Source organism: Lepisma saccharinum, chromosome 1, assembly GCF_977018435.1.
Source record: "Lepisma saccharinum chromosome 1, izLepSacc3.1, whole genome shotgun sequence".
In the NCBI taxonomy this organism is placed as follows: domain Eukaryota; kingdom Metazoa; phylum Arthropoda; class Insecta; order Zygentoma; family Lepismatidae; genus Lepisma; species Lepisma saccharinum.
The window spans coordinates 191,785,764-191,813,349 of NC_139229.1; the positions used below are offsets into that span (position 1 = coordinate 191,785,764).

The 27,586-nt window shown below is 36.6% G+C and overlaps 1 protein-coding gene across 2 annotated transcripts; it reads left to right on the forward strand.

Annotated features, from left to right (window-relative positions):
- The first annotated feature begins 1,299 nt into the window (after positions 1 to 1,299).
- Positions 1,300 to 25,935, forward strand: LOC145977876 (ras-related protein Rab-30-like). 2 transcript variants are annotated; one of them, XM_083110212.1, is made up of 7 exons: positions 1,300 to 1,476; positions 1,680 to 1,739; positions 7,662 to 7,768; positions 10,637 to 10,720; positions 16,231 to 16,414; positions 20,034 to 20,185; positions 23,297 to 25,935. In XM_083110212.1, the coding sequence occupies exons 3-7, from the start codon at positions 7,682 to 7,684 to the stop codon at positions 23,399 to 23,401; spliced, it is 612 nt and encodes a 203-aa protein (XP_082966338.1). In that variant the 5' UTR covers positions 1,300 to 1,476; positions 1,680 to 1,739; positions 7,662 to 7,681; the 3' UTR covers positions 23,402 to 25,935. The 2 variants fall into 2 exon arrangements, with proteins under 2 accessions (XP_082966338.1, XP_082966337.1); XM_083110211.1 differs by lacking the exon at positions 1,680 to 1,739.
- The last annotated feature ends 1,651 nt before the right edge of the window (positions 25,936 to 27,586 follow it).

Below are 27,586 nucleotides of genomic sequence, written 5' to 3' on the forward strand. Positions count from 1 at the left end.
TTCAATAACTTTGTTCTCTATACCCGCTGCTTTACAATCATAGTATTGATTAACAATAGGAAACACCGTGTTCCACCAGTAAAAACCCCAAGGAAAGAAATTTCGCTCATTCACCGAACAGTGACATCATCAGAATGTGGCCCCAAAATTTATTCATAAATTGCTTCCGTTTTTGTTATAGCAGGACAAACTTGTATTTCCTTTTTGTGCAATGACTGAATGAAAATAAATTTCACTATTGGAGTTTATTTTATAACTTACATGATTTTCTTTGTTCAACTGAACAAATTTCATATTATGTAACGCTCAAAATGTAGGACATTTATGATATTTTTCAAATTCCTCCCGGTCGCCGGACATAAGGCTAAAATGTAGGACATGTCCGGGAAAAACTGGACGTCTGGTAACCCTATTCAAGTGGCTCCGACGACCACCCAGCGTCGTATAAAGTTGGTACCTGGAGGAAACTCCGGGGGTCAAGGGCAGCCAGGGGCCTAGTGCTGATGACTTCACTCTCACCTTGGGCCGTAATCATGAAAGTGTGGATCCCTAACTCCACACCCGCTATACGTCTTTCTGGCGTGGTGCAAAGCACAGGGGAGCTCTTTACTTTACCTTATATGTAACTGGTCATCATAGAGAGCATCCAAACAAGTTTGTTTTCTTAATATTTTTTTTGTTTGTTTGACATCTCGTTTCGACGCAACGAGTCCTCGAAAACGTAATGTTATCCTGATTACTCGAAGTGATGGGGGGGGGGGGGGGTGCTGGAGGAAGGTAATCCCCAGCTAGCAACATTTTCGTAAAGCATCCCCAAGCTGTCTCATTGTCAGCATGTTAAACCTTAGGGGCATACCCCAGGGGTCTCGGATTCGTCGAGAGGGGAGAGGCTCGATCTCGTCTCCATTTCCAGAGGCCGTCTGAAAATGGCTGTTGTCGTTCTCGTCCTGATTATTACAAGCCCGTCTCCGTCTGCTCTTGATTTTTGCAAGTGTTTGAATGGGTATTTCTTAAGAACCAAAACAAATATCGCCGAGATATTTTGCACATCTCGTTTTTGTATCATCGTATGTAAAATGAAAGGATTTAAAACGTATTTCATGTCTTAGTGGAAATGTCCATTCGCATACTACTGACTTTGCCATTGGGTATACTTATTGATGTGACAAGTAGAATTGCTTATTACTGATGTGAGGTTGCTTCATTGTACTGAAGATTGTTTCCACCCAAAGACATATAAAAGATTTTCGATGGCCAATCAGAATTCTCGACACAAAGCACGCCATTGCGCCATCTACTAAGAACTTTCACACATCTCTCCTGTTCTTCTATCCCTTTGACTCCCCTATCCAAATTTGTCGAAAAAGGTGAAGAGGTAGTGATGAGCAAAATTGTATTAGTGGTCTTGTTTCATGCTACTCTTGAAAAGTAAACTAGTGAAATTTGGAAATTTACTCATTCAATGTCTTTCTTTGGGTAAGCACAACGAAATAAATTATTACCTGTAATACTATTGCATATCATGCATTAATTTGAAAAGAAAACATTATAGTAACTTTTTTTTAACACTGTTATATTTGGCGTGTAACAGCTAATTGTCAATGCGTGCTTTAACCGTTCCATATATTGACCCGTTCGACAGTAACATTTTTTACGATTTTGTTATCTTCCCTGGTTAGGGTCCAGAGCAGACGAATTCCAATGGTAGACTAACCTGACAAATAAATAGCGGCAAGTTGGTAAGTGAATATGGAACTAATCCGTTTCCGAAATTTTTACAACAATGTTAACCCTGAATCTAACACTTTCCCGCTAGGGATTTGCACGGTTCATGTGTGATTACCGCTTAAATTTATTACAACTAGGACAGTATCTAAAAATGAATAATATAACTGGTTATAATGGCAGGTATTATGTGTATGTCAAATTTTCAGTACATAGTTCGCAGCTACCCGTATTGTTTCATAGTACATTAAAGAATGAATGTTACAAATTTATCCTTTAAAGATCCATATCAAAGTTCCTATTCTACACTAAACTTTTCCAATTACATTGCAGTTGATACAAAACTTCATAAAGTTTCAGATTTAGGTAGGCGAGAGAGTAGGAATATACTTCAGAAATTTATATGTAATGCATTACTCATCACATTTGAATTTGTTTACATGCTGGTGGTCTACCTAACTATTGTTACATCATGAAATAAAATAAATCTACATGAACAATCAAAAATACATCATTTCCATGATTATTATGTTATTTGGTAAGCCTAACATGAGAAAATGTTGTGGACAACATGTAGATGTGCAGGAAATGCAAGCATTCTTTTATCAATATTACCACAAGATGAACATTATGTGTGTATAGGGAAAATGTTTTCTGTAATTTTAAGCCCATCTCATCATGGTAAAATACGTGCAAGTCATAAAAAGCAAGCTACTCTCTTATCCCTTTCTATGCAGAATGAGGAGTTGTGTTAGGTGACCAGCATCATGCTTACCAAAAGTTCATAGCAAATAATATGTTTCTTTGGTTTGTAGGTAAGCTCAATGCTTGCAAAATATGACCATTCATTTTTATCTCAGATGGATTCTTTACACATATCGGGATTGTGCGTTTACTCACTATTTATATTTAAAATAATATATAAGATGTATTCCCTGAACGGGGTTATAGTAGAGCCAATTTGCAATAAATTTGAACATATGATACCCTGTCCGAAAATTAGTAGTTTTCGAGATAATCGATTTTCTATTTTTTTTTAAATGACAATTTTCCACATAAAAATGGGAATTGAGAAAAAAACAACTCATTGTATGGCACATATTTCAGCGTTTTCTGATAGGTAACAAATAAGTGGTTCGTTGAAAAAAAGTTTGTCCCAAATAATAATCACATGTAAGTAACGGGTGGGTCTAAACTTACAAGTGATTATAAAAAAATGTACTCTTAGTTTACATGGCAACATATTTTTAACAAAAATGGTATGACACGAAGCGTACAAACTACTTAAATTACTCCCTTGTGTCATCACCTGTCCAACAAGATACAAATGTTGCTAACATTCACATTTATGTACAAGAAATAATACTTCATTCATCTTCATGTGAATGGAATCAATGAACAATACAATTAAAGAACATTATATGCACCTCTGTTACGGATGCAGGCCCACAGGTTTTTACGGACATTTGGTCTCTTAACTCGTGATGGTGTCCTTGATGTGTTGACCAGCTGATAAGATCCTCTCCCTGAGCTCTTGTTGCGAGTTTACTGGTGTCTTGTAAACAAAGTCTTTCATGTGGCTCCAAATGTAAAAGTTGCAAGGCGTCAAATCGATCGGGGGATCGAGCTGGGCAGCCATCATGCTGGTAAATCATGTCACGTCTTGTAGCTAGAGGCACATTCTCCAACAACATTGCCATCCCATTCCTCAAAAAAGTTCATAAGTGATGCCATTTAAGATTTAGGCCAGGGAAAATTGCTCAATCAAATTATTGTTGATGACACCCATCCATACTTCTGCCTGGGCATGCGACAGTGGCTGGATGAAAATTACCCAAAGAAATGGATTGGCCGAGGCGGCCAAATTCCCTGGCTGGCTCGATCCCCCGATTTGGCGCTTTGCGACTTCTACATTTGGAGCCACATGAAAGACTTTGTTTACAAGACACCGGTAAACTCGCAAAAAGAGCTCAGGGAGAGGATCTTATCAGCTGGTCAACACATCAAGGACACCATCACATCACGAGTTAAGAGAACAAATGTCCGTAAAAACCTGAGGGCCTGCATTCATAACGGAGGTAGCCACTTTGAGCAAGATGTATAATGTTCTTTAATTGTATTGTTCATTGATTCCATTCACATGAAGATGAATGAAGTATTATTTCTTGTACACAAATGTGAATGTTACCGACATTTGTACCTTGTTGGATAGCTGATGACACAAGTAATTAATTTAAGTAATTTGTACGCTTCGTGTCATACCAATTTTTGTTATTAATATGTTGCCAAGTAAACTAAGAGTACATTTTTTTATCATCACTTGTAAGTTTAGACCCACCCGTTACTTACATATGATTATTATTTGGGACAAACTTTTTTCAACGAACCACTTATTTGTTACCTATCAGAAAACGCTGAAATATGTGCCATACAATGAGTTGTTTTTTTCTCAATTCCCATTTTTATGTGGAAAATTGTCATTTAAAAAAAAATAGAAATTCGATTATCTCGAAAACTACTAATTTTCGGACGGGATATTATATGCTCAAATTTATTGGAAATTGCCTCTACTTTAACCCCTTTCAGGGAATACATCTAATTACAGGTCACCCTGTATATAAACACTTACGTGAGTATCGTTAAAAAGTCCTATATACGAAGTTTCATGTAACTGTTATCAGCACGTAAAATACTTCCTCATGTTAAAAAGCAATCTAGGATTGGATAAAAAGAACTGGATTAAAAGCGTAAAATTACATGACAGTTAAAAACTATAGATGACTTGGATTCTTTACCTACATAAGTAAGAAATAATGGCAATTTCAGCTACACAAAGTTTGCCACATTTTTCCTCTTCCATAACATTCTAGAAACAAATTAGGCACGCTTAGGTACTCACTCCATTTCATGTAGGAAATTGAAAAAGTCTGACATTAGAATAGTCCAATGAAAAAGGATCCTTGCGGGACTGAAAATATTAGCCCCTTCTAGTTTGTTGCACTATTTGACACTAGGTGTAGTGCAGGTGTATCCGGCATCAAGCTGGTAGACGAAAAGCAGTGCTCAAGTTCAGAAGATACAACGAATGCCTGTCTGCTGCTTTAAACGTTCATTTGATTAGTTAGCATCCACCATTTGACCATACACCACACATTACACCGTTCCAGAACATAGTGCAAATGGTGCAAATTGACACCAAATCAGTGAAGTAGATGAGTCTGTGTTGCACCGTGTAACCAACTAGACGTGCAAGTACGGAGAGAGTCAAAAAGTGAGGCAAACTTGAAAGAGCTAATTAATATGTTCAGTTCAGCAAGAATCCTTCTTCGTTAGAATCAGTACTTTTATGCTTGCCACGATTAAAATTTATTAGTATTATTTCATTATTTTACAGTATTCGATTCTCCAAAGAATTAACAATGCCATGTCCAAGTATAACAACTCAAAATTAGCTTAACTTAAAACATTGATCTTTTTTTTTTTCTATTCTTAGGAGCTCATCCCCCTATCTATTACCATGCATACAAACAGAAACATTGAATTATATTTTACTCTGAAAAAATTACAAAGGGCATAAAGATTACTTTCCTGGCCTGTCCGGAACTCCTTTTTAAAAACACAATATTTTTTTTTAGGTAACGGTGCCGATTGTTTTAAGATTTTTTCGAATTCTCCTAGCAGAAAGACTAATTATCGTAGAATTTTGGAAATCATTGTCACATGAAATTTGAACCTTCCTTAAAGTAATGACCACTGTTTGGATTCGAAAAATAAGTTATTTATTTTGAAAAACAAAAGTTATTAATTGCAAGCTTGACAATTACACACGCATGCACACTTCTCATGGACAAGGTGTTCTCCATTGACAAGCTAGCGTCGTCGCCTTGTAATCAAGGGGTCCCAGGTTTGATACCTGCTGGAGGCACATAGTGGTTCGGATTCCACTTTAAACTGTAATTCCAGTCCGGATTAGCCTTCCTGTGTATAAAGTGGACTTAAAACACCAACTCAAACCAAACCAAATCCATTGACAAGCAACAGTTAAGTTTCGTAGACTATGGGAATGAATGTAGAAATAAATTGGAACCTTAGTAGAATGCATGTAGGGCCTCTATTTTAATGCTAAGAGAACCAAACCCTGACCTGCTTAAAACTCTACAGTATGTGTTAAATAAATCAAACGATGTAAAAATTGCATTCGTAGCATGATGAAATCTCAATAAAACAAATGGAACTTTGGCCTTTTTTAAAATTGTATCATTAGCATTTTACAAGTTCCATTATTATTATTCAATTACACATGCTTGAAGGAATAAAACAACATTTTGTAAAACCATAGAGCCCAAGTTCTTATGGTTTAATTCTGAATTTATTATGGTGCAGAGGCATTTTTTACATGGTTCAATTTCTAATTTTGTCTCTCTTAACACACACTTCAGAGTCTTAGTGTTCTGGAGAACACTTTTCCCTTCTATATACTCTACATGATTATTTGTTTACAAGCAGCCATTAGTTTCTTTTACAGAAATTTCTGTAACAGTTCCTTATATCGGAAACACATTTCTTCATTTTGACAGAAGAATCTACTTACAGAAATTAGTTTCTGCAAGCTTTCCAACGTTCGTCGAGGTATTTTCTTTCATCGTGGAATATATTTGACTGGGAAATCAGTATTTTTCAAGAGAAATATCTCGCCGACGCACAATTGCCATTGCTTTCGCTAAGTGAACTGCATGCTGCATACGTTTGATGACATAAGCCCCTGTCAGTGTTTCCAACCCCCTTTTTTTCACTATGCTTGCCTAAGCGAACCAAACCTAACCTAACCTTATCGGAAAGTGTTCGTCGGGCTATCCGTCAGCTACCGTGCATAATGGTTCGTGGGGCTATCTGCCAGCTACCCGTGCATAATGTACAATTTCCACCTGTGACGAACTCAATAGTAGGTATTTTTTGGTGAAGAGGGTTCGAAACCCTGCATAACACAACGTGAGTCAAGATGTGGCAGTCATATTGTGTGTTAAGGAAGCGAAGAAAGGAATGAAAAAAATCACTCTGTATCTGAGTTCGTGTAAAAAGCATAATGGCACCTTGAACTAAGCTCCAATACACAATTGGTAACTACGAACCATGCAAAACAATATATCCGATTTTAACGTGTTTCCGATATACGAAATTTCTTACCATGAAATAACTGCATCTGCAGAACAAGGTGCATACACTGATGGCATTTCCCATGTCAGCAGTGTCGCTTTATGCCAAGGAGGGTGATTTGGCATACAGTTGTGTCAAAATCAATATATTAAAATTAATTGTAAAGTCCATTTTAAGTTTTTCAAATCGTGAATCTTGTTCACACATCACTGAATTGTTTTTAATGTAAATGTCATAGCTTACATTCTTATGGTTGCTTTTCTAGTTTATTCATTTGTGATAAGCAGTAGTGGTGATTGGGTGCTAAAACTGGCGGAGGGGGTGTCAAGGACAGTTTACATTCCCCTGGTGGAAGCTTAGCATTAAGAGACCATAGTTGAGGAAAAAAAATGGATGGGGGCAACTACTCCCACTGTTAAAAGTAAATAAAATTTTTATTTTCTTTTAGTTGCTTTCTTTCCTATTGTTAGATATTTTACCAAGCCTAAATTAAACTGGTTGTGTTACATTTCTGATTGAATGCCATTCTCCTAATGGCTGTAATTTGTTTGCCTAGATTCAACCACTTTGGTGCATGAAAGTGAATTCCCTTTATATTTCTCATGTTTATGGCCTCATGTGGATAAAGTGTGATTTTTTTCACACATTTCTTTTTGAAATCATGGTTTCTTGTTTCGAAGACTAGTTCTATACTCTTATCTGAAATAAAGCAATTGCTTTGTGTTTTTTGTAATAATGTGGTAATAGCTGTTTTGTTAGTGTTTTTTCCCCAACTTTTCCAGGTAGAATACCCAAGCAGCCAATGGAAGATTACAAGTTTCTCTTTAAAGTTGTTTTGGTTGGTAATGCTGGCGTTGGGAAGACATGCCTTGTTCGTCGTTTTACACAAGTAAGTATATTAATAGTAAAACTTTACAATAATCTTCAGTATGATAGTACACACAAAGGCATTTGTCATTGTACATCAAACTACATCTTTAGGGTCTTCATTGTGGCAACTGTATAAAGGTACACAGAATTTTAAATTCAGTGTAACGAAGCTTTCAAGCATTGTATTATCATTTAATGTATGATGCCTATTCCATCAGTCACAACATGTCTCTCTAAAATGAAACAATACTGCAAATGTAGTACATATATTGTCAAAAGAGAAAAAGTAGTTTCCAGCGACTCCCGTTTCCTAGTATTGACACTATAGCCCTTTCGTTCTTATCTCTGGCACTCATAGTTTTATCAGGGGTTATTACTACCCACTGTAGTACAGACAAAGGATGATATTTGTAATTAATCAGCAAACTTGGACCCTCACCATGATGGTGATGTTAAGTCTAGTTAGCTGAAAATACACTATACGGGAGTGTTTTTTAAAACACTTATAACATAAAGCTTATTTTTCTACATATATATTTCAAGGCAAAATTATAAACTCTCATTAACAATTTACAATTTTGTGGAACTTGACTAACGTAACAGCAAGTAGCAGTGACACATATTTGCTTTAAATATCCCAAAGTAATGTAATCATTTCTACCATTCAATAGACTTTATTAGTAACATTTTTAACATCATGGAGAGTTTTGATTATTAGAGACCTAATTGCATAAAAATATGTGAAATCACGCTTTTTTTTTTTTTTTTTTTGAGTTTACAATAGTTCAGATGTTTATACAACATAAAAGTAATAACTTACTAGTACTTCTATGAGTACAACAAAGTAACCAAAAATAGAATTAATAAGCAAAATATAAATTAAACCGTCTCCACTGTGTATATGGTGTTCCTTCTCCATTTTGGACACATCCATCTTATTAGGGTAACCCACTTGATTTTCCCCCAGAGTTAAAGCAGCTGTATACTGCGTACACTTTTAGAAGGAACATGAGTTCAGCCAATACGCAGCCAGCGCTCTTGCACTGTTGCCAAACCAGCTGCTAGCGGGAGGGGAACACAGAGAATTCGTCCCATATTCAACTTTTTATATATAATGCGTGCACGTGATATTTGAGTACAATGAAATATATAGTGAAGAATTCTACACCGGATTATATCATATCACTGCAGCATATAAGAGAAACTTGACCCTGAAAGAAGTTTGAAGGTATTTATTATAGAGGAACTGCAAGGTCATCATCATTACTAGTTTCTGTTTCCTAGGATCTTTCGCAAGAGATTTGAATAGGGGTTCACCGATTTCTGTGGTAGATACTTTACCCTGTTTTACAATACGCAACACAGTAAAAACAAATACACCACACGCTTTAGCCAAAAGTTCTCCACTCTGAGAAATCACTGTTTCAGCATGCACTTCTGACTCCAATTCATTGAAGTAAGATTTCTATCTTGTGAATGTAATATTTTACGCTCGGTGCCTGTACTACTGATACTATGTTTCGAGAGTGTCATTATTGATTTGATTTGATTTGTTTTACTCTGCTCTTCTGTCACTTTTGGCTAATTGCGAAGATGGGAATGATTTATGATATAATGAAATTGATGAATGCACATTCATAACTTCCATGTCCAGGCTGGGATTTGAACCTGGGACCCCTGATGTTGTAGCGCAATATGCTAAGCACTGCACCATAGGGGCCGGCGTGACATTATTTAATAACACTCACGGAACACAAACTATTGCACGACTATCGAACATAAATGCTGTATTGCACAGCATGCTACGATGCCAGGGTTCTCGGGTTCGAATCCCGTCCCTGGTATAGGTGTTTGTAAGTGTCCCTTCATCAATTTCTTCATATCACCACCCATCCTCATCTTTGTGATCAGCCAAAAGTGGCAGAAAAGCGAAGTAAGATAAATCGAATCAATCAATCAATAAGGGCTGTATTGAATCCTCTCACAACTGTTCTTTGTGGCGTACAAGTATAATTATCTTGCACCACACTTGTTACGAAAACACTGAACTCAAACTGACTTAACTGACTCGCAATGTTCGTGAATAATGCCCACAATAATGAAGGGTCATTGTGAAAATTCGGCCCAATTTGACACTCATAGCTTTACCAATACACAACTCGGCGGGATCAACACGGTGGCAACGAAAGAAAAGAGAACAGACTGAACACGGATGGAAAACGAAAGGGTCATTTTGTGTGTGGGGGGGGGGGGTGGAGATGTTTTGTTTCCCGTGTTTCTTCGAGAAACGAAAACTCCGGCTGTAGGCGACAGAAATTCATGGGAGTTGGATGGTCATGTTCAAAATGTCTTGCCCCATCTTATGCTTAACCTTAATATGGCGAGTTTTATGCAGACTTCTTGCGCGCAAGAAAAAATACAGAACACGGCGTTTAACTTGCACGCCACAGTCTCCTAACTGTACAACGTTGCACTTCTGCCATTGGCTGGTCGCCAAGGACACGCTCTCAGTAGCTCCGTTCTATATCGCTTCTAAAAACATGCATCGTATAGTGTGGGATGACAGGGAATTGACTGGTAGACAAGAATACCTGAAAACCTACACTACTATTAGGATAACATAACATTAAGGCTACACCTTCTGTTGAGAATTATTGGAATTAAACGTTCAGTCAACTGAGAGAATGGTCAATATACTACACAGGGCTAGAACACTACTTAATCGATAGTTGTAATACAAAATTAAAACAATTAATCTGGCAAATCTGTTGTTTTTTTTTGCATGCAAAATTTGTTAGAGTTGTACAAATGATTATTTAAGGTATCAATCTGTATGTATGTATAGTAATTCATCCCCAATGCAAATGATTTTCTTTCTTTCTTGTAGGGCCTCTTCCCACCAGGACAGGGAGCAACTATAGGAGTAGATTTTATGATAAAAACTGTAGAAATTGATGGAGAAAGAATAAAGGTATGTAACCTTGTGTAATGCAACCCTACTTTGAACTTTAATTTACTTATGTTTTATTGGCATCGTGTAAATGTCGGTTATATTTTTGTATTTTCAATTTTTTTTGCCATTTCAGTGTCATAAAAGTGTCCCTGCCCTCCCCTTTCTTTCTCTCTCTCTCTCTCTCTCTCTCTCTTCTTTTTCTCCCTGTGTGTGTGTGAGCATGCAATTAGGGGTCCAGGGGAAAATGCCCAATTTTCCTTTTTTTTTTTATTCGACATTCGAGAATAGACGTCAATCACATATCCTAAAAGAGTGGTCTTTTGTCATGCTTCCCGTCAAATTTGGTCCATCCAACATCCATAGGGCTGATGCTACAAGTAAAATTCCAGAAATGTTTCTGTAAGCTGGTGGTAACACTGCTCTTATGCATTGTTATTATTTTTTTCCACAAGAAATATCAGCCTATGTTCAACACATTTTTGCATGGTTATAGGTCTATCACTGCTACATACTACATTTTTATAATTCACTTTGGTCTGTTATGGTGGACACAGGGGCGTGCCAAATACCATTTTTTAATTTTGATTTTCTTCTTCCTTTAACTTTTATTATTGGGTGGTACAAATGTATAAATTTCACCTTCGTTAAAAGCCCTGTCATTCCGAAAAAAAATGAATGATTTCATCTCTTCGGCAATTGGTTCTCTTGGTACGATTATTTTTGTACACTTCTCCAAATGTTACATGACCATCCTGAAAGATCTCTTTAAGTCCAGAAATAGTTAATTTGGCAAGATAGCTCTTGAGAACCAGCAGAGAGTAGCCAACTTTACTGCAGGTTTCTCTACTAGGCGAGAAATCCTGTGGTGAAAGATTTATGAGGTGTACACCAAAAGTACGTGCCGTTTCGTTCTAATTTTCAAGAAAAATGAAATACAATGAAATAACCTGTGTTTATTTTTCAACAAACTCTCCCTCTTTATTGATACATAGTTTCCATCGCTCAGTCCATTTTGTGTAGCATGTGGCATAGTCATATTTGGAGGTATGTTTTAGATACTGGAAAACAGCACTTCCCAGGGATGATCTATTGGCAAAATGGCGTCCACGAAGAGAATTCTTGAGGTTTGGGAACAACCAGAAGTCACTCGGGGCTAAATCTGGTGAGTATGGTGGATGTGTCAGAAGTTCAATAACGTGGTCAGCCAAGAATGAGGTCACAACATTAGCACGATGTGGTGATGAATTGTCCATATGGAGAATGATATTGCCATTAGTCATTTGTGGTCGTTTCATAGTCAATTTCGGCAAAAATTCTGTAGCCAAAAGTTTACGAAAATACTTGCCCGTAATTGTATGACCTTTGGGAACTGGATGAGACAATATCACTCCCTGGGAATCCCAGAAGATTGCGTGTAGCACTTTGTCATTTGATGCAACCTGAAGAAATTTTTTCGGGGGTGGTGAATCCGTGTGTTTCCACTGCATCGACTGCCTTTTTGTTTCTGGATTGAATAATGGAATTTGTGTTTCATCCATTGTCACAATACTGTCCAAAAAATTGTGTCCCCTGTCCAGCTGCGGTATGGAATTTCACAATTACCCGTTGCTCTTCAAGTGGAAAGTCCATTTCCCCAGGCAGTATCAGAAACATGTCTTACTCCTTCAGGCACTGTCACTCAACTACTGCCACCTAGCACACAAAACTGACACTGCTTGAAGACGAAGGATGGAAGTCTGATGCCATAGTTATTTCCCTGAAAAGAGAAGAAATGTTGACTTCAGAACAAAACGGCATGTACTTTTGGTATGCACCACGTACATTATTGTTGTTAACATAAAGTCAGAAACTATTGTGGAACGATTCAAGGGAGACTCTGTAAAAAAAAAAAAAAATCTCTTGCCAGTCATCAGTGCTCGGTCAAGCGACAATTTACAAACACAAGGTAACATTCCACAAATATTGGAAACACATGACGTCAGGAGACACGGCATTCTTCGATACTACCGGGTTGAAGCCCGTCTTCGGCTGGCAAATACGGAAGCAGCTAGGAAGTATTTGCCAGCAGCTTAAAAGATCTAAGCACCAGAATTCGAGGCTCAGTCAAGTCTCAGAATTCAAGGACCTCCAGAAGAATACCAGCTACCAGGTGAAGACCTTGACACCTTTCTGGTCTCAGCCTGGCTCGGGAAAACAAGACGAAGCTTTCGCCTAAGGCAACTGCAGAACATTTGCGAGTTAACTATCTTCAGTACCATGGCGTACAACTTGTAGCCGTCGGTCAGACCATCGTCCCGGCACCTTTTCTAGGGCCAATACTTCAAGACCAGCGTGTGCTTCGTTGTCAAGCCACGGGCAAGAACACCGTGGGTAATCGAACTCAGGACTCCGTGCTCTGTCGCCTGACATCCACACTCTGTCGCCTGACATCCACACTCAACCGCTTGGCCGAGAGGTAAGATGTACGTCGTCTACATCCCTTGAAATCATTCCACTCCCTACCAGAAGCCTGTCAGCGAGATTGTATGGGGACCATAAACGTAACCTAGCTCTACCATCTGACCCCTAAAGCGTTCACAGTAACGATCGCCGTAGTTTAAGTAATTGAAACCAGTGAACGCATCAAGAGAGCAAAACTGAAAACTTGAGTATGAGGAATAATTTAAGAGAATACTTGTGGTTCAGCACTGATGAGAACTCTACATTTTAAAAGTAGCTTCGCTACGCTACTCATGTGCGCTACTAGCTACTTTTGCGCTACTTCTTCATATATATATATAAAAAAAAACTTGAAACAACCACACATGGATATTCAAAAGAAGCTCCTACTATGATAGTTGTACTTACTAGAAAATAGATCATTATTTATTATCATAATTCCCATAATTCGTTAGATGTTTGTTCTAACATTGCGGAAAGCTGGGGGATGCTTCTTTGGTATAGCTAAATAAGCAACAGGTGGAGCGATGCTTTACGTAAGTTTCCTGTTGTGCTTCCCTGAAAACATAGTGCAAGTTTTGTCACCTTGTAAGATACTTAAGCTTCTAGGGCAATTTACAAATCTCCAATGATAGATAAATTTATGAAATTTTAAGAAATAACTCTTATAACTAATTAAGAACATGTACCATATTAATATTTTGTAAAATTGCTTGTAACTTTTTTTAAAAAGAGAATTACAAAACCGTTACATCTGTTCCCAAGGTGGTCCAGTTCTTATACTTTCGTAGAAAATGTTGCTTGTGCTCAAGAAAACATATGTATTCATGATTATTCATTTTTTATAATTTATTAGAGAAATTGTTAGTCTCAAACTTTTCATTGGTGACATGCATTATGTACAGTAACTATGTATAACAGACCTCCATGGCAGAGTGGTTAGCACAGCCCATGTGTTGTCAGTGGTCCCAGGTTTGAATCCTGCATGGTGTTCTTTGCGAGTCTCTCTTCATCAATTTTATCATATCACTCATCTTCACGATTACCCAAAAGTGAAATTCTTCAACTTCTCTTTGGAGTGATATACACTCAATCAATGATAAATGCACACTCCATTGGCATTGACATGACCGAAAGAAATTACATCAAAAGTGCATATACTTATTGACAGACCCTCGTATGTAGAATGATTTCCCAAACCCTTTTCTTGGTATTTTGGATTTGAGTTGTTCTAACATTGGGGAACATTCCTGGAAAAAATATTTTCTGTAGTATTTAATTCCGGGTTGGAGCAAGAATTTTGCTAATTCCACCCTACTAATTGTCTTCAAAATAAATAAAAGAAGCACTTCCGCAAAAAAATTTATCACTGAAGTATTTAACATATAAACCCAACATATTAATAACATTTAGTGATTCATGAAAGTCTGTGCAAATTTAACATTATTACATAGTCTTTAATAATAAAACTTATTTTAATGTGAAAAAAGTGTAAATTCCAGAGGCGAGCGGGCCACCTTAGAAACTTGCCTCTGGACTACGTTTTTCAACAAAAATAGGTATTCTTCCTTTGACAAAAAAAATTACAACGGAACTATGTGATCAAAAAGATAATTAAACAAGCTTTCAGGATATGTATAAAATATTAACATTTGTTAATTTCAAGGACTTGCACATGCACACATTTCTTACCTTAAAATAATGACTACAACTAATCTGTTCGATCCCTGACACAATATCTTACATAAAAAGGCTGCTGGCAGTCTGAGACAGTTATTTTTCTGCATAGTGCACCAGAGGGGGACTGGGTACATTGATGTAGTGCCATTTGTTAACTTTGGTAAATACTAATATGATTTTCGTGAAGTGGGCCACCTTTGGCTCACCTACGTTATTCAAAGGGCCCCAGGTTTTATACCTGGCAGAGGCACTAGTGATTCGGATCCAGTCTCGATTAGCTTATCTGTGCATAAAGTGGACTCAAAACAAAAACTAGGATAGACGCTTCTCCATTCCCCACACTGCTCATCATCATTCATCCTCATTCTCACAATTAGCCAAAAGTGGCAATAGCAACTCTAGATAACAGAATATCAAAATAAACCATTCGTCCTCATTGTCATGATTAGCAAGAGATACAGAAAAGCGATGGAAGGGTAGGAGAAATTCAAACTAACTAACTAACTCTCTAGCCTTCTTAAACCCGAAGGTTCTTGGCTGCAGCAACACAGGCCTTCCATCTGTCCCTATCTTGAGCAAGATCTATATACTCTTTTCCATCCCTACCGATTTCCTTTAGGTCTATCTCAATGTTGTCCCTCCATCTTCATTTTGGCCTTCCTACAGTTCTTTTACCTTCAGGTTTCCCAACAAGAATCCTGTAAACTCCTCTTTCCTCCCATTCGTGCCACATGGCAGTCTTCTTGATTTAATTATTCTAATAATATCTGGACATGAATACAAATTATGTAACCTTCTCCACTCACCTGTCTCCTCATCCCTTTTAGGTCCAAATATTTCCCTAAGGATCTTATTTTCAAATACTCTCAATTTATGTTCCTCTTTCAATGTAAGGGACCAAGTTTCACACCCATATAATACTACAGGCAAAATTACTGTTTTGTATATTTTAAATTTTAGTTTCTTAGATATTAAACAAGAAGACAAAAGTTTATGAAGAGAGAAGTAACATGCATTTCCTGAATTAAGCCTACTTTTTATTTCCTCTATAATATAATTTTCACTTGTTAATATTACTCCTAAGTAATATTAATGTAGTTTTATATGATGAAAATTTTTATTTTGATCCAAATACATTCTCATTATTTGTCAAGCTGCCTAGCTTCTCCATGCCTGATGTCAGTGCCACCTCATGGAACACCTGCGTATCTTTTGTGGTATTCATTCAGGAACACTACAGCTTCTGTTACCATCTTTCATTCGGACTGTGATATGTCGAGTTTCATTTTTTCAGGTGAATATTCCCTATTTTCTTCGATTTTGATTCATATGCCAGAGTATGTATATTTCATGAATAACAGTTATTTTCAGTAGTTAACATTCATTGACTATATATTTCTTCCTTACAGCTTCAAATATGGGACACTGCTGGTCAGGAGCGCTTCCGATCAATTACCCAAAGCTACTATAGATCGGCCCATGCCCTAATTCTTGTATATGATATAAGTTGCCAACCAACGTTTGATTGCCTTCCTGATTGGCTAAGGGAAATTGAAGAATATGCTAGTTCCAAAGTGTTGAGAGTTTTAGTTGGTGAGTATAATTCAGAGTAAATTCTCCATTTCTTGTGCATGGGTCTAAATTTTAACAATAAGGGTTGCTTTATTAAATGTCTGATCTACTCTAAGGTCTCCTGTTCAGAGTGAGACATATCTCGATAGTAATCCAGGGTATAATCACATTTCACACCTTGAGTTGCTGTTTTAAGTCCACTTTATGCACAGTAAGGCTAATAGGGACTGGACCTACAGTTTAAAGTGGGATCCGAACCACTTGTGCCTCCACCGGGTATTGAACCCGGGACCCATTGATTACAAGGCAACGACGCTACCACTGCACCATGGGGGAGGCCCCATTTCACACCTTGAAACAGATGATGACTTGCAAGTTGATTCGTAAAGTATGGACAATTTCATCAGTCCAGCATGTCTGTAGTGTATCAACTTATTTCTGTAAATTTGTTATTTTTTTTTATTATGAATATGAAGGCAAAATTAATTGACATATTTTTTTTTACAAAAAGTTTTTTTTTTTTTTAAGACAAAGATTCCCACATAGCCATAATCAGTCCCTGGTGACTCAGCATCTACATAGCAATTGAGGAGCTATTTGAAGTGAAATAGGCACAAACCCAAGTATAGAAAACTAGATGAAAGTAGCAATGTCCATGTATTCTTTCTCATTCTCTCCCCGTCCCTCTCTCTCTCTCTCTCTCCCTTGTGCACTGCATCCTGCCATGAAGGTATAGGGTGATTTGAGGCAAGGCCCTACACATTCTGGGTTACAGCAGATGTGATGTGACAAACACCAATCTTTACCCCTTCCCCTAGAATACAAGAGATATTAATTGATTAGAGAATGGTGACCCCTAGCTTTGTTCTGGCTGTTAGATGAACTGAACCACCACAGCTTCATTTATCATGTAGTAAAACTACTTGAATAGAATTCATGTAAACCCATGAAAAACTACTTAGGGTGCTTTGGTCATCATGGGGATCTTGTTTTTCCTCTCAGAGTCATCTGATAATGAACATTGTGTACAGATATACGTATATATATATATAATCAGTTTGTAAATAAACTGTAAAGCAAAATGTTTCATTGAAAACGTATTACCTGAAAAGTAATCTCTATAACTGTCGACATGTTTATCCCACTGGGAGACAAGATGGTTAATTCCATTCTTGTAGAATCTTGTCGACTGCTGACGGATCCACAACCTTACCCAGTTGCGTACATCCTCATCCAAGTAAAACCAATGTCCATGAATATCTCTCTTCAGGTCACCAAAAATATGAAAATCACATGGGGAAAGTTTTAGACTCTAGGAAGGATGTTGAAATGTTTCCCAGCCAAATTCCTGAGGCATATTCCTCATCAGATTGATGGGCGTTACATATAGAAGCATCAATAGCATTCCAGAGCATTTTGATTTAGAGGTGTGCCTCAGTTTGTGCAAAGTGTATTCATAGCACCTCGCATCGATTGTGGCTCCCTGCTCAAGAAAGTTGATGAGCAGCGGGCCCTTACCTCTCAAAGGAGAACGTCGTCATGACTTTCCCAGAACTTGTGGGTTCAGCTTTGGACTTCCTTTGTGGGATGAATCAATATGTTTTCCCTGTTCGATTGTCCAATTTGAGCTCTCAAGCTAAAAATGGTGGCACCACGTTCGTCCCCAGTGACTAATACAGTACAGAAACTCTTACTCTTACTCACGGCACTGCTTCAGATGGCTCAGAGATGCAGTTGTTCTCTTAACATTTTGTCACTCTGTCAGTTTATATGGCACCTGCTGTGTGCAATTTTTGTGAACTGCAGGTGATCTTTGATAATGGTGTGTATATAACCATGGCTTATCTCAACACGAAGTTCTTCTATGATCTATGGGTTTTTCCGGATAACACCATCTACCCACACAATAACATCAGGAGTAATGAAGTCGTGAGTGTGGATCATCTCGCAGTGACACACATCCATCTCGGAATCTCTTATGCCAATCCAGCACATGTGAATGTGACATGCAGTGTTCACTGCACACAAAAGACATGCGACAATAAATTTATCATCCTCCAGCACTCTCATCAGTCTTCTCTTCTTTATTTGCCTCCATTCTGATAAACAAATACAGCGACAGTTGTGCACCTTGATTTCTATGCATGTTGACCCATTTTCATTTGACTGGGCATTATATTAACTACTCTGTAATCAACAGCCCTTTGAAATCCAATTCTACCAAGGGACTTTTCACTGAATGAAGATTGGTCATTGAATTGTTATTTGGCTTTTTAAACCTTGGTTCCCACACACCTGGAAATCCTGGCTATCTCAGGGAATTTGAAAAAATAAGCACTCTGGGGAATCCTGGAAACCCATCTAACTCCTCTTGCTTATAATGTTAATTGCAACTAATAAGTACTAATATTTAAACTTCAGTAACTTGTTTTACAAAAGCTAGTTTGAAGATATAGGCTTTAGATACATGTTTATTTTGCATTGCTGATTCATTTGTAAACTTCTGTGTGCAAAAGGTGTGAAAAAATATTTGTTCTATGTACGATGTGCACTGTAAAACAGTTTGAAAAGGTTTTTAACATCCACAAAACCTGTTACTTTTGTCCTTAATTATACATACAAAGATGTCATTTTATTCTTGAATTATTTTTGTTATTGGTATCAGAAAGTGATAACGATGAACTACTACTGATACAGAATTTACTAAATTTACTAAAACCAATAACCAGTATTCCACTGATCCAGTATATAAAGGACAAATATTCCTTGAGCATGAACAGTTCATTCACCTACAGTTGGTTTTTCCTTTGAAAACTATATTCAAATTTAAGTATTTACAAGACCACATGAATTACATATTTTGTTTATAAAAATAACAAAATGATGGAATATTGAATTCAATTATAGACAGTTTTTAAATATATCATATGAGTAAAATTACCAGCAATATTACTGATAATACTCATACACTGGTATTCCTATATAGAGTACCGATTTATCTTGTCACATCTCTAATAATAATAATAAAAGGTGAGCATGAGGGCAAATGGTGGGGTCATTATAAAATACATTTAAAATAGTAATTTACTGTGTGTAGAATACTCTGGAAAAGAAAGAGGATTCTGGAAAACTCAGGAAAAATGCATTTAGAGTTCATGTGGGAACCCTGTCTACTTCTTTTTTATTGCATTTGATCGTGTTGTTGGTTTATTAAACATCCTACTTTTGTGACACATCTTTCATTCCATTATGTTCCCTATTTTCTTAAGTTACACATTCAAATTTTGGTACAAATTACTACAACATAAGTAACATTTTCCCCAGTTACTACATTTGAACCAGTTCGTTTAATGGGAAGTTTTTCAGCAATATATGGCCTGGTATCATACAGCATACTTTCAACCAATGTACAGTAGAACCTTGACTTTATGTTCCTTGATTTTATAGTCAGGGTTCGAACCAAATAAAGTAACATTTGAAAAATAAGATTGAGTTCAACTGTAGTGCGTTTTAAAGTGTTAAAGTAATATTTTGGTATCTGCCAATACTGGCATATTATGACTTTCTGGTTTACAAAAACATCCAATAGGAAGTAAGTTGTGATGATGTGCTGAATGTGAAACAAAGTCTAAACTTTCAGGAAACAAAATAGATAGGGAAGACAGAGAAATTCCAAACCACGTAGGGGAGGATTTTGCGCAAAGACATAACATGTACTTTATTGAAACATCAGCAAAGGAAGCAGACAATGTTGAAAGACTGTTTATGGTAATTGCTGCAGAATTAATGGAGGTAAGTGTTTAGAAATTACTTAATGTGTTAATTAACATTTTGAAGGGATCACAAGGTAATCAGTCGTTTTACTGGTTTGATTACTTTAGCTGTGTTGTATTTTGATTTTGCTATGAATATATAAAATATGCAGGTTCTTCTGCAGGGAAGAATTCCATTTGAAATCAATGGTAAAGTCAGTAAATTGGTCTCATACGGTAGACAAAATACTGAGATATAAACCTGAAGACATTTGATATATGTTGTCATAATTTTCACCCACCATTTTATCAGTAAACCAAAACCTGACCTTCAGAGTCTTTGGAGACATATGTTGCAAGGACATTCTCTGTTGATTCATTTTGTGCTCTTCAGTCAGTTCTCTTAGACCCCACCATGAAAATGTCTTATTGCAGTTATTTCTCTACCTGTTGTTACTCACTTCTCATTTTGAATCTGCAGTATCTTCTCCAGACTGGCTTTTATCTATAATTTTTTAGTATCTTGGAGGGAATCTATCAGCTGAATTGTGTACAAACACACCTCACTGAAAACAAGATCTTTGTCTGGAGTTCTGTGTTCATAAAAATAACTTGAGACAGTTGCTCTTCTGGTGTATAGTATCTAACCTGTCCTCAGGCTTGAGTGTACTGCCATACACATATATTTCAGGGTGTCTACTGACCTGGGAAACCTGAAATTAGCCTGGAATCTACTTTTGTACCTGGATAACCTGGAAAAAGCCTGGAATTTAACCAGAAACCTGGATTTTATTTCAAAATTACCATTTTCACTACATATGTCCACTTCACTTAGGGGCTTATGTTTTGTGAGTACGTGGATGGCGACCACGGGGATACCTGAGCAGAGTCTGTCACTGCGTCCACTTGAATTTTGGGGGGAATGCTGCGATTCAAGGGATTTATTTGTAATTTTGAGAAAGTCGGTGTAAGCTTAGTCCTGGGTATGATGAAGTATGTATGAGTAAATTTTGTAAAAATAAAGTAAGTGGCCATTCCCCATCCAAGAAGAATATGCAGTAACATGTAATTATATAAATTAACATATAACTTTTCTAACGTTAAAAGCGGCCCCGGCACCCTCCCAGCGTCGAATGACATGGGTACCTAGGGGAATCCCTGGGGGCTAAAGGCAGTCAGGGGCGTGATGCTGATCACATCACCCCCACTCACGACCGGATCAAGAAAGTGTGGGGCATTACCCCCACACCCCCTATACACCTTCATGGCATGGTGCTAAGCACAGGGGAGCACTTTACCTTTATGTTACATATGCTTAGAATTTAAATTAATAATTTTTAGAACTTTTGTAGTGAAAACGAAATGTAAAAAATATACTAATACCAAGTGATATGAATTACACGGCAGTTAAAGGTGAGAACTCAGCTTGCTTTTCTTAGTTACTGCAAATTTTTCTCAACTGGCCTTCTTGTAGGAATTATTAACAATGACAACTTTTCTTTGTTTAAAAAAATATAGCCCTGGAAAATAATATAAATAGACCTGGAAAAAACCTGGAATTTAAAAACAGACATTTAGTAGACACCCTGTATTTTCGAAACTACTGATAATATCAGCTATCCCATAACTGTTCGTGACTAATTTATTGAGTTCCCCAGGATAAGGATAACTCCTTACATTTAAACAACTTTTCTGTTGATACGAAAACAAAAATTTGGTCAGTATTAACAATGATTAATCTATCCTCATCACTGCAATTAGCCAAAAGCGGCAGGAGAGTAATGAAAATAGAAATACAATTACTTGTCGAAGTTTTTCAACATCTTTTATTATTATCGTTATCATTCAGCTGTATTGTTTTGGTTAAATCTTTTTTTGTGCAGTACAAAGCAGGACCAATTAATCAATAGTACAGTTCGTAATGACCAGTGGCGGCAATTAGGAGGGGCGAGGGGGCAGTTGTCCCACCACTCTTCTCCACTTTTGTCCCCGCACTATGCTTAACCTTATGTACAAAGGAAAATATACTCTCTTTACCACCCTCCCCCCAGTTTTGACACCCCGGTTTTGGAACCCAATCGCCACCACTGATATTGACATATTGGCTCAACATTTACTGCTAAATTATTTCTATATTTAGTTATAACAGCTAGATGTACTCATTGTTCCCAATATGGGTATTCTTAAAAAGTTTTCAAAGTACATACTTGCAGTTTGGAGCTGTACTAAAAGTTGTCAACGTTTTGAAGATTTCATGTTTTTTTTTCATCGTTAATGATTAAAATTGCAGTTAAATCCATTTTGTGTTGTCGAGCTGGATCATACGCCCACAACTTCAATCTTAAGATCTAAATCAAACCATGTGAAAAGTGACTAAATTAACATCTAGTGGGCCTCATAAAAGAATACATGAGATCTTCAAAATTGTTGGTTACTTTCAGTCAAGTGAATTTGTTTCTCATAGTTTACATTTTATAACGGTTCCGTCTCTTTCGTCTCACACCGATGATGCTACTAAGCTAGCGAAAATTTTGAATTTTTCCGCTGGCCAGTGAGTGTTTCCTTTCTCCTTCTTTGATTTTTATTTAGCCCTTTTGGCCCTCCTTGCTGTTATCCATATATATATATATACACACACACACACACACATACATAAAGTGGATGTGAATATATATACAGGATGGGGCAGAAACAATTCTAAAGGCAATTTTAATCGAGTACTATGCCAACATGTTCGTAGGTGGGATGCTGATCATAACTATCAGTTGCTATGTGCTGTAGAAACAATTTTAAAAACTTTTCCACAAATATAGCAGACTTGTTTAAGCAGCATTTGCCATCTGAAGAAAAGGCAGTGTTTCAACATGTCAAACTATAATAAATTGAGCTTAAATCATGTTTTGTCAGTGATTATTCTCACTTTTGCACATTTTTCTGACTTTGTAGGTTGCCTCTCTTCTATAGTCTATTTTTGGCATAGTGCCCAATCAAAATTGTTTGCGTCCACACTACCATTTATTATGCAGGTTCTGTTCAAAATGTTCAGATCTGTATGTCCATATTATGAAGTGTGTATCTTTGTACTGTACAAAGTAAGAGCATTTATACCTACCAGTAGGTGGCAACTACATTTTGTCTTATTTTCTTGTAGCAAGCCCGATGTAAAGAACTGCCTAGATACGAAGGTAATTCACCCACAATTAACGGTAGGACTACAGTGATAGGTGAAGGTGGGTGCTGTAGTAAGCTGTCATAATTTATTGTATTAACAAGTGAAAACTCAAGTGTTGTGCTATGCAATATGTGAAATGGTGGAATCACTAGATCTCAAGAATCTAGTCCATTCTGCACCTGTTGTAGTACTAACGGACCAGAAGTTCACAAGATGAAAAGAGAAGAAGAACCTAGTCATTTATATATACATATGAGAAAAGGACCTACGTGTTGATGAAAGTGTGCAGTGACTATTTTGAAATTCATATTGCAAGACTAATGACTGTAAATAATTTTAATAACATTTCATTATTGTTTGCATTGTTTTTATCTTGTATACCTCTGTCCTTTCTGTGATATGACTTTTTCGTAAGCTTTGTCAGATTACTGCTGTTATGTGGTACATTTGGTACTGTGTTATGTAGCGTTGTTCTTGTTATGCTGCTTCAAGTAATGTAACTGAATGAATTTGTTCTCCCTCCTCAACCCCCCCCCCCTTATTTACCATGGTCAACATGCTTTTCGACACCCTATTTAAAGAATAGCAGGTTACTAGTAATTACTAGATACTGTTGCTGTACTGTCACATTAGTGGTAAATTTATTGCAGCAGATTGTGAATTACTCTTAATGTATCTCTAAGATGTACTAGCTAAATGGTTTACAAACAGATTACTTTGTTTTCCAATTGACATAGGGTAGTATTAATTTAATTATGAGTGTTAATGGAATCAGATGATAATTGAGGAAGCTAGTTGATATTAGAATGCAAATTAATTGGTATTAGGTGCAATGTCTAGAAAAAACATTTCAAATTTATTTTGAATTTTTTTAAATTGTGATATGGGTACATTTGTGTAACAACATATACCATTACAATTATTGGGGCTTACACAATCATTTAGTTGCTTATGGTATCGTATCTCGTGTTCTTCAAATCTTTCATTTTTTGGAATTGTCCAAAATTCAACAACACCTTATGTATGCATTTGTTTCTGTCTGCTAGTAAGTTTCTGCTACTAATAGTGTACCACTGTTATATAAGAGGTAGTAATTGTATATTGTTATTTATTGTCACTTCGAATTTTTATTACTCTGCTTTTATCTGTTGGCATTAGTATTACATTGTTGCTTTTAACATTTTAAAATTGCTCACGGTGCATTATTTATTAACTTGTATGTGTGTTTGCACATTAAGTAGTTTCCCAGCATAAAAAATTAGTTATGCTGACCAAACAACAAACAACTTCACCACCTCATGACAAGAATGAAGAAAACTTTATTTCGATGATTTGGAAACTTTATATGTGAAGTCATACCATGAATGTTACATACGTAGTGTATTATTTGTTAAGATAAATGTACAATTTTTTATTTATATGAAAGTTCGTTCCTATATTCTATAACATACATCAAGTAGTTTGTTCAAATTATATATTCAAGACATTTTTTTAAAGTAGAAGAAAAGAAGCTCTCTATAATGCTCCTGTTATTGGCAGTTTGACTGTAGTAATTTTAAGGAAAGTCTATGGGTCAAGTCTAGTGTAAGTAATCATCAATATAAAATCTTTCATAAAAAAATACAAAAGTGACATCGAAGTTCACCACCACAGTGTGCCTAAAAAAAAGGTTTTTCAAAGGAAGATGAGGAGCTCACAGAAACATTTAAAGTATCATAATATACAAATTTTACAATAATTGTACATTCCTGTGATGTGTTCATTGCTACCATAAGTTTTTATGTATACTTTTTTTGACATTTCTTTAGAACATGAATGAAGTTCCTGATTTTTTTTATTTCATGCAATTGTCTGTACATATTTGTATAGTTTTAAAGGAGAGGTGTAGTATGTGCAAAATAACAGAGAATTTAGGGGATTAAGAAAGTAGATGTGGTCACAAATTTTTGAGTCTTTATTATTGATTTTGTTTGCAAGTTTTATGCATTTGCTTTACCAAACATTACCGTCATTACAGACCAATTATATTTTACTCTACTGCATCAGTTATTGCATTGAAAAACTTTGTTACTTGTACCAGTGTGATAAAAGTTCGGTGAAAAACAATTTTTGAGTTTGCATTCCAAGAGAGATTAAGTTTATGTTCACTGGTTCAGACTTGAAGATGTAAGATTCTTCACTTTCTCAACAGTAGCAACAGTTTATGATCCTGTACCAGATTGGGAGGACAGATACATTTGTGTGATAACATTTTCATTTAAAATTGATAATTTGATCTTTATGTGTTAAGGTAGTTTCCTAAGAAGCTCTAGATTGTTATCCTGAGTTCATTGAGGGTTGTCTCAAGTATCAATTTATGAACTTACTTAAGTAGAAGTTCAAAAAGTAGGATTTCCTGTTATTAATTTTTGTGGCAGTGTTTCTGTTCGCGTGTTGTTCAATATGTACTGCACATGATCCACATTTGTTTGAGCAGCAAGTAAAATTGGTCTTGGAAGGACAGATTCTTTTGGTGGTAGAGAGACTGTCCTGTGACAATACTCTGAAAGAGAACTATTGTTACTCATAGATATCGTAATGCCACGAAGCACTAAGTTCTTAAAAACACTAAGTTGCTGACCAAGGCAATTTATTATTAAGATAAAAACACTTAACAGGTTAAGTGTTTTTATCTTAATAATAAATTGCCTTGGTCAGCAACTTAGTGTCTTTAAATATGGAAACAAGGCTTAATTATATTACTAAGTTCTTCTGTGGTTGGAAATCTAGTGGTCGGTTACCAGAAAATTTATCTCATCATGCACCAGATTGAGCTTCTAAACATGAAGACCAATCCACTATTTTGTGAAATTTGGAACACTTTCTGTTAAACCTATTCTATTATCCTTAAATGGATACTGTACATACCGGAACTTTTGTTTGCTCATTGTTCAGAATTCTCTAGTAGTGAAAAGTCAATGTTCAGTGCTTGACCTACAGATTATGTGATAGTTTACTAACATGATGAAAAAGAAAAAAAAGTTCCAAATTACTGTCTGGATAGATTTTTTGTGGACCAACATTGATGATGAAGTCTCATCATCCACCATTAATTTTGTGACCTTAGGATGAAGTTTGCTGGTCACAAAATTGACAGTGAATGGTTCCAAGAAAATATGTGAAAAAAAATCATTTTTCCTACATAACATTGTGATTATTCAGTTATCAGGGTGGCGACAGACCTGGAAAACCTGGAAAACCGGGAAAAGTCAGGGAATTTGAAGCGTCAAAAAAAGTCAGGGAAATGTCAGGGAATTTCGCCTTCATTGACTTTTTTTTATTTATTTATTTAAAGATATCGTTATGGAACTCTGCACGGGAACAGGAAATCTCGTTCGTAAGTTTCGGCCTCAACTTTTAGGCCCCTTTTATGTGCAATACAACCACGGCACCAGAAACCAGTGATGGCAGGAGGAGACAGAGAGAGAAAGAGAAATTTCTCTCGCCTGGGCTTCTCGGCGGGAATTTTAAATTTGAACACACTTTGGAGGAATATTGTTATAACTCGGGCACTATGGGAGCAATCTACTTCGGATAACTTTTGTTTTCCAGCTAAAACATCAGAGCATGCAACCGTGTACAATTCAGAACATCGGACCGAGGAAGGGGGGCTGGGGGGGCACGTCCCCCGAATTTCAATGGGAAAAACATAAAAATCTGGAGTTTGCCCCCTCTTCTCCCGCTATTTTGGGGAGAAGGAGCGAACTTTAGTATTCTTTACAAAGAATGGACACTTCTCAAGAGAATGAAACATGTTTCATGTTCTTGGGTGCCATACAAGTTGAATAATAAGCCAAAATGTGAAACTCGTTTTTTTACGAAAAATAGGTAATTTGCATATTGCTCAGAAAATTGTTAACTCTCTGACACTATGAGATCAATCTACTTCGGGTAAGTTTTGTTTTGCAGCTAAAACATCAGAGCATGCAACTGTGTACAATTCAGAACGCCGAATTGAGGAAGGGAGTTTTGGGGGTGCGAACCCTGAATTTCAATGGAAAAAAAATAAAAATTGGAGTTTGCCCCCTCTTCTCCAACTATTTTGGGGAGAAGGCGCGAACTTTAGTATTCTTTTAAAGAATGGACATTTCTCAAGAGAGTGAAACATGCTTCATGTTCATGGGTGCCATACAAGTTGAATAATAAGCCAAAATGTGATTTTTTTACGATAAATCTGTGATTTGCATTTGTAGAGGTAAATTGTTATAACTTGGGCGCTATGGAAGCAAT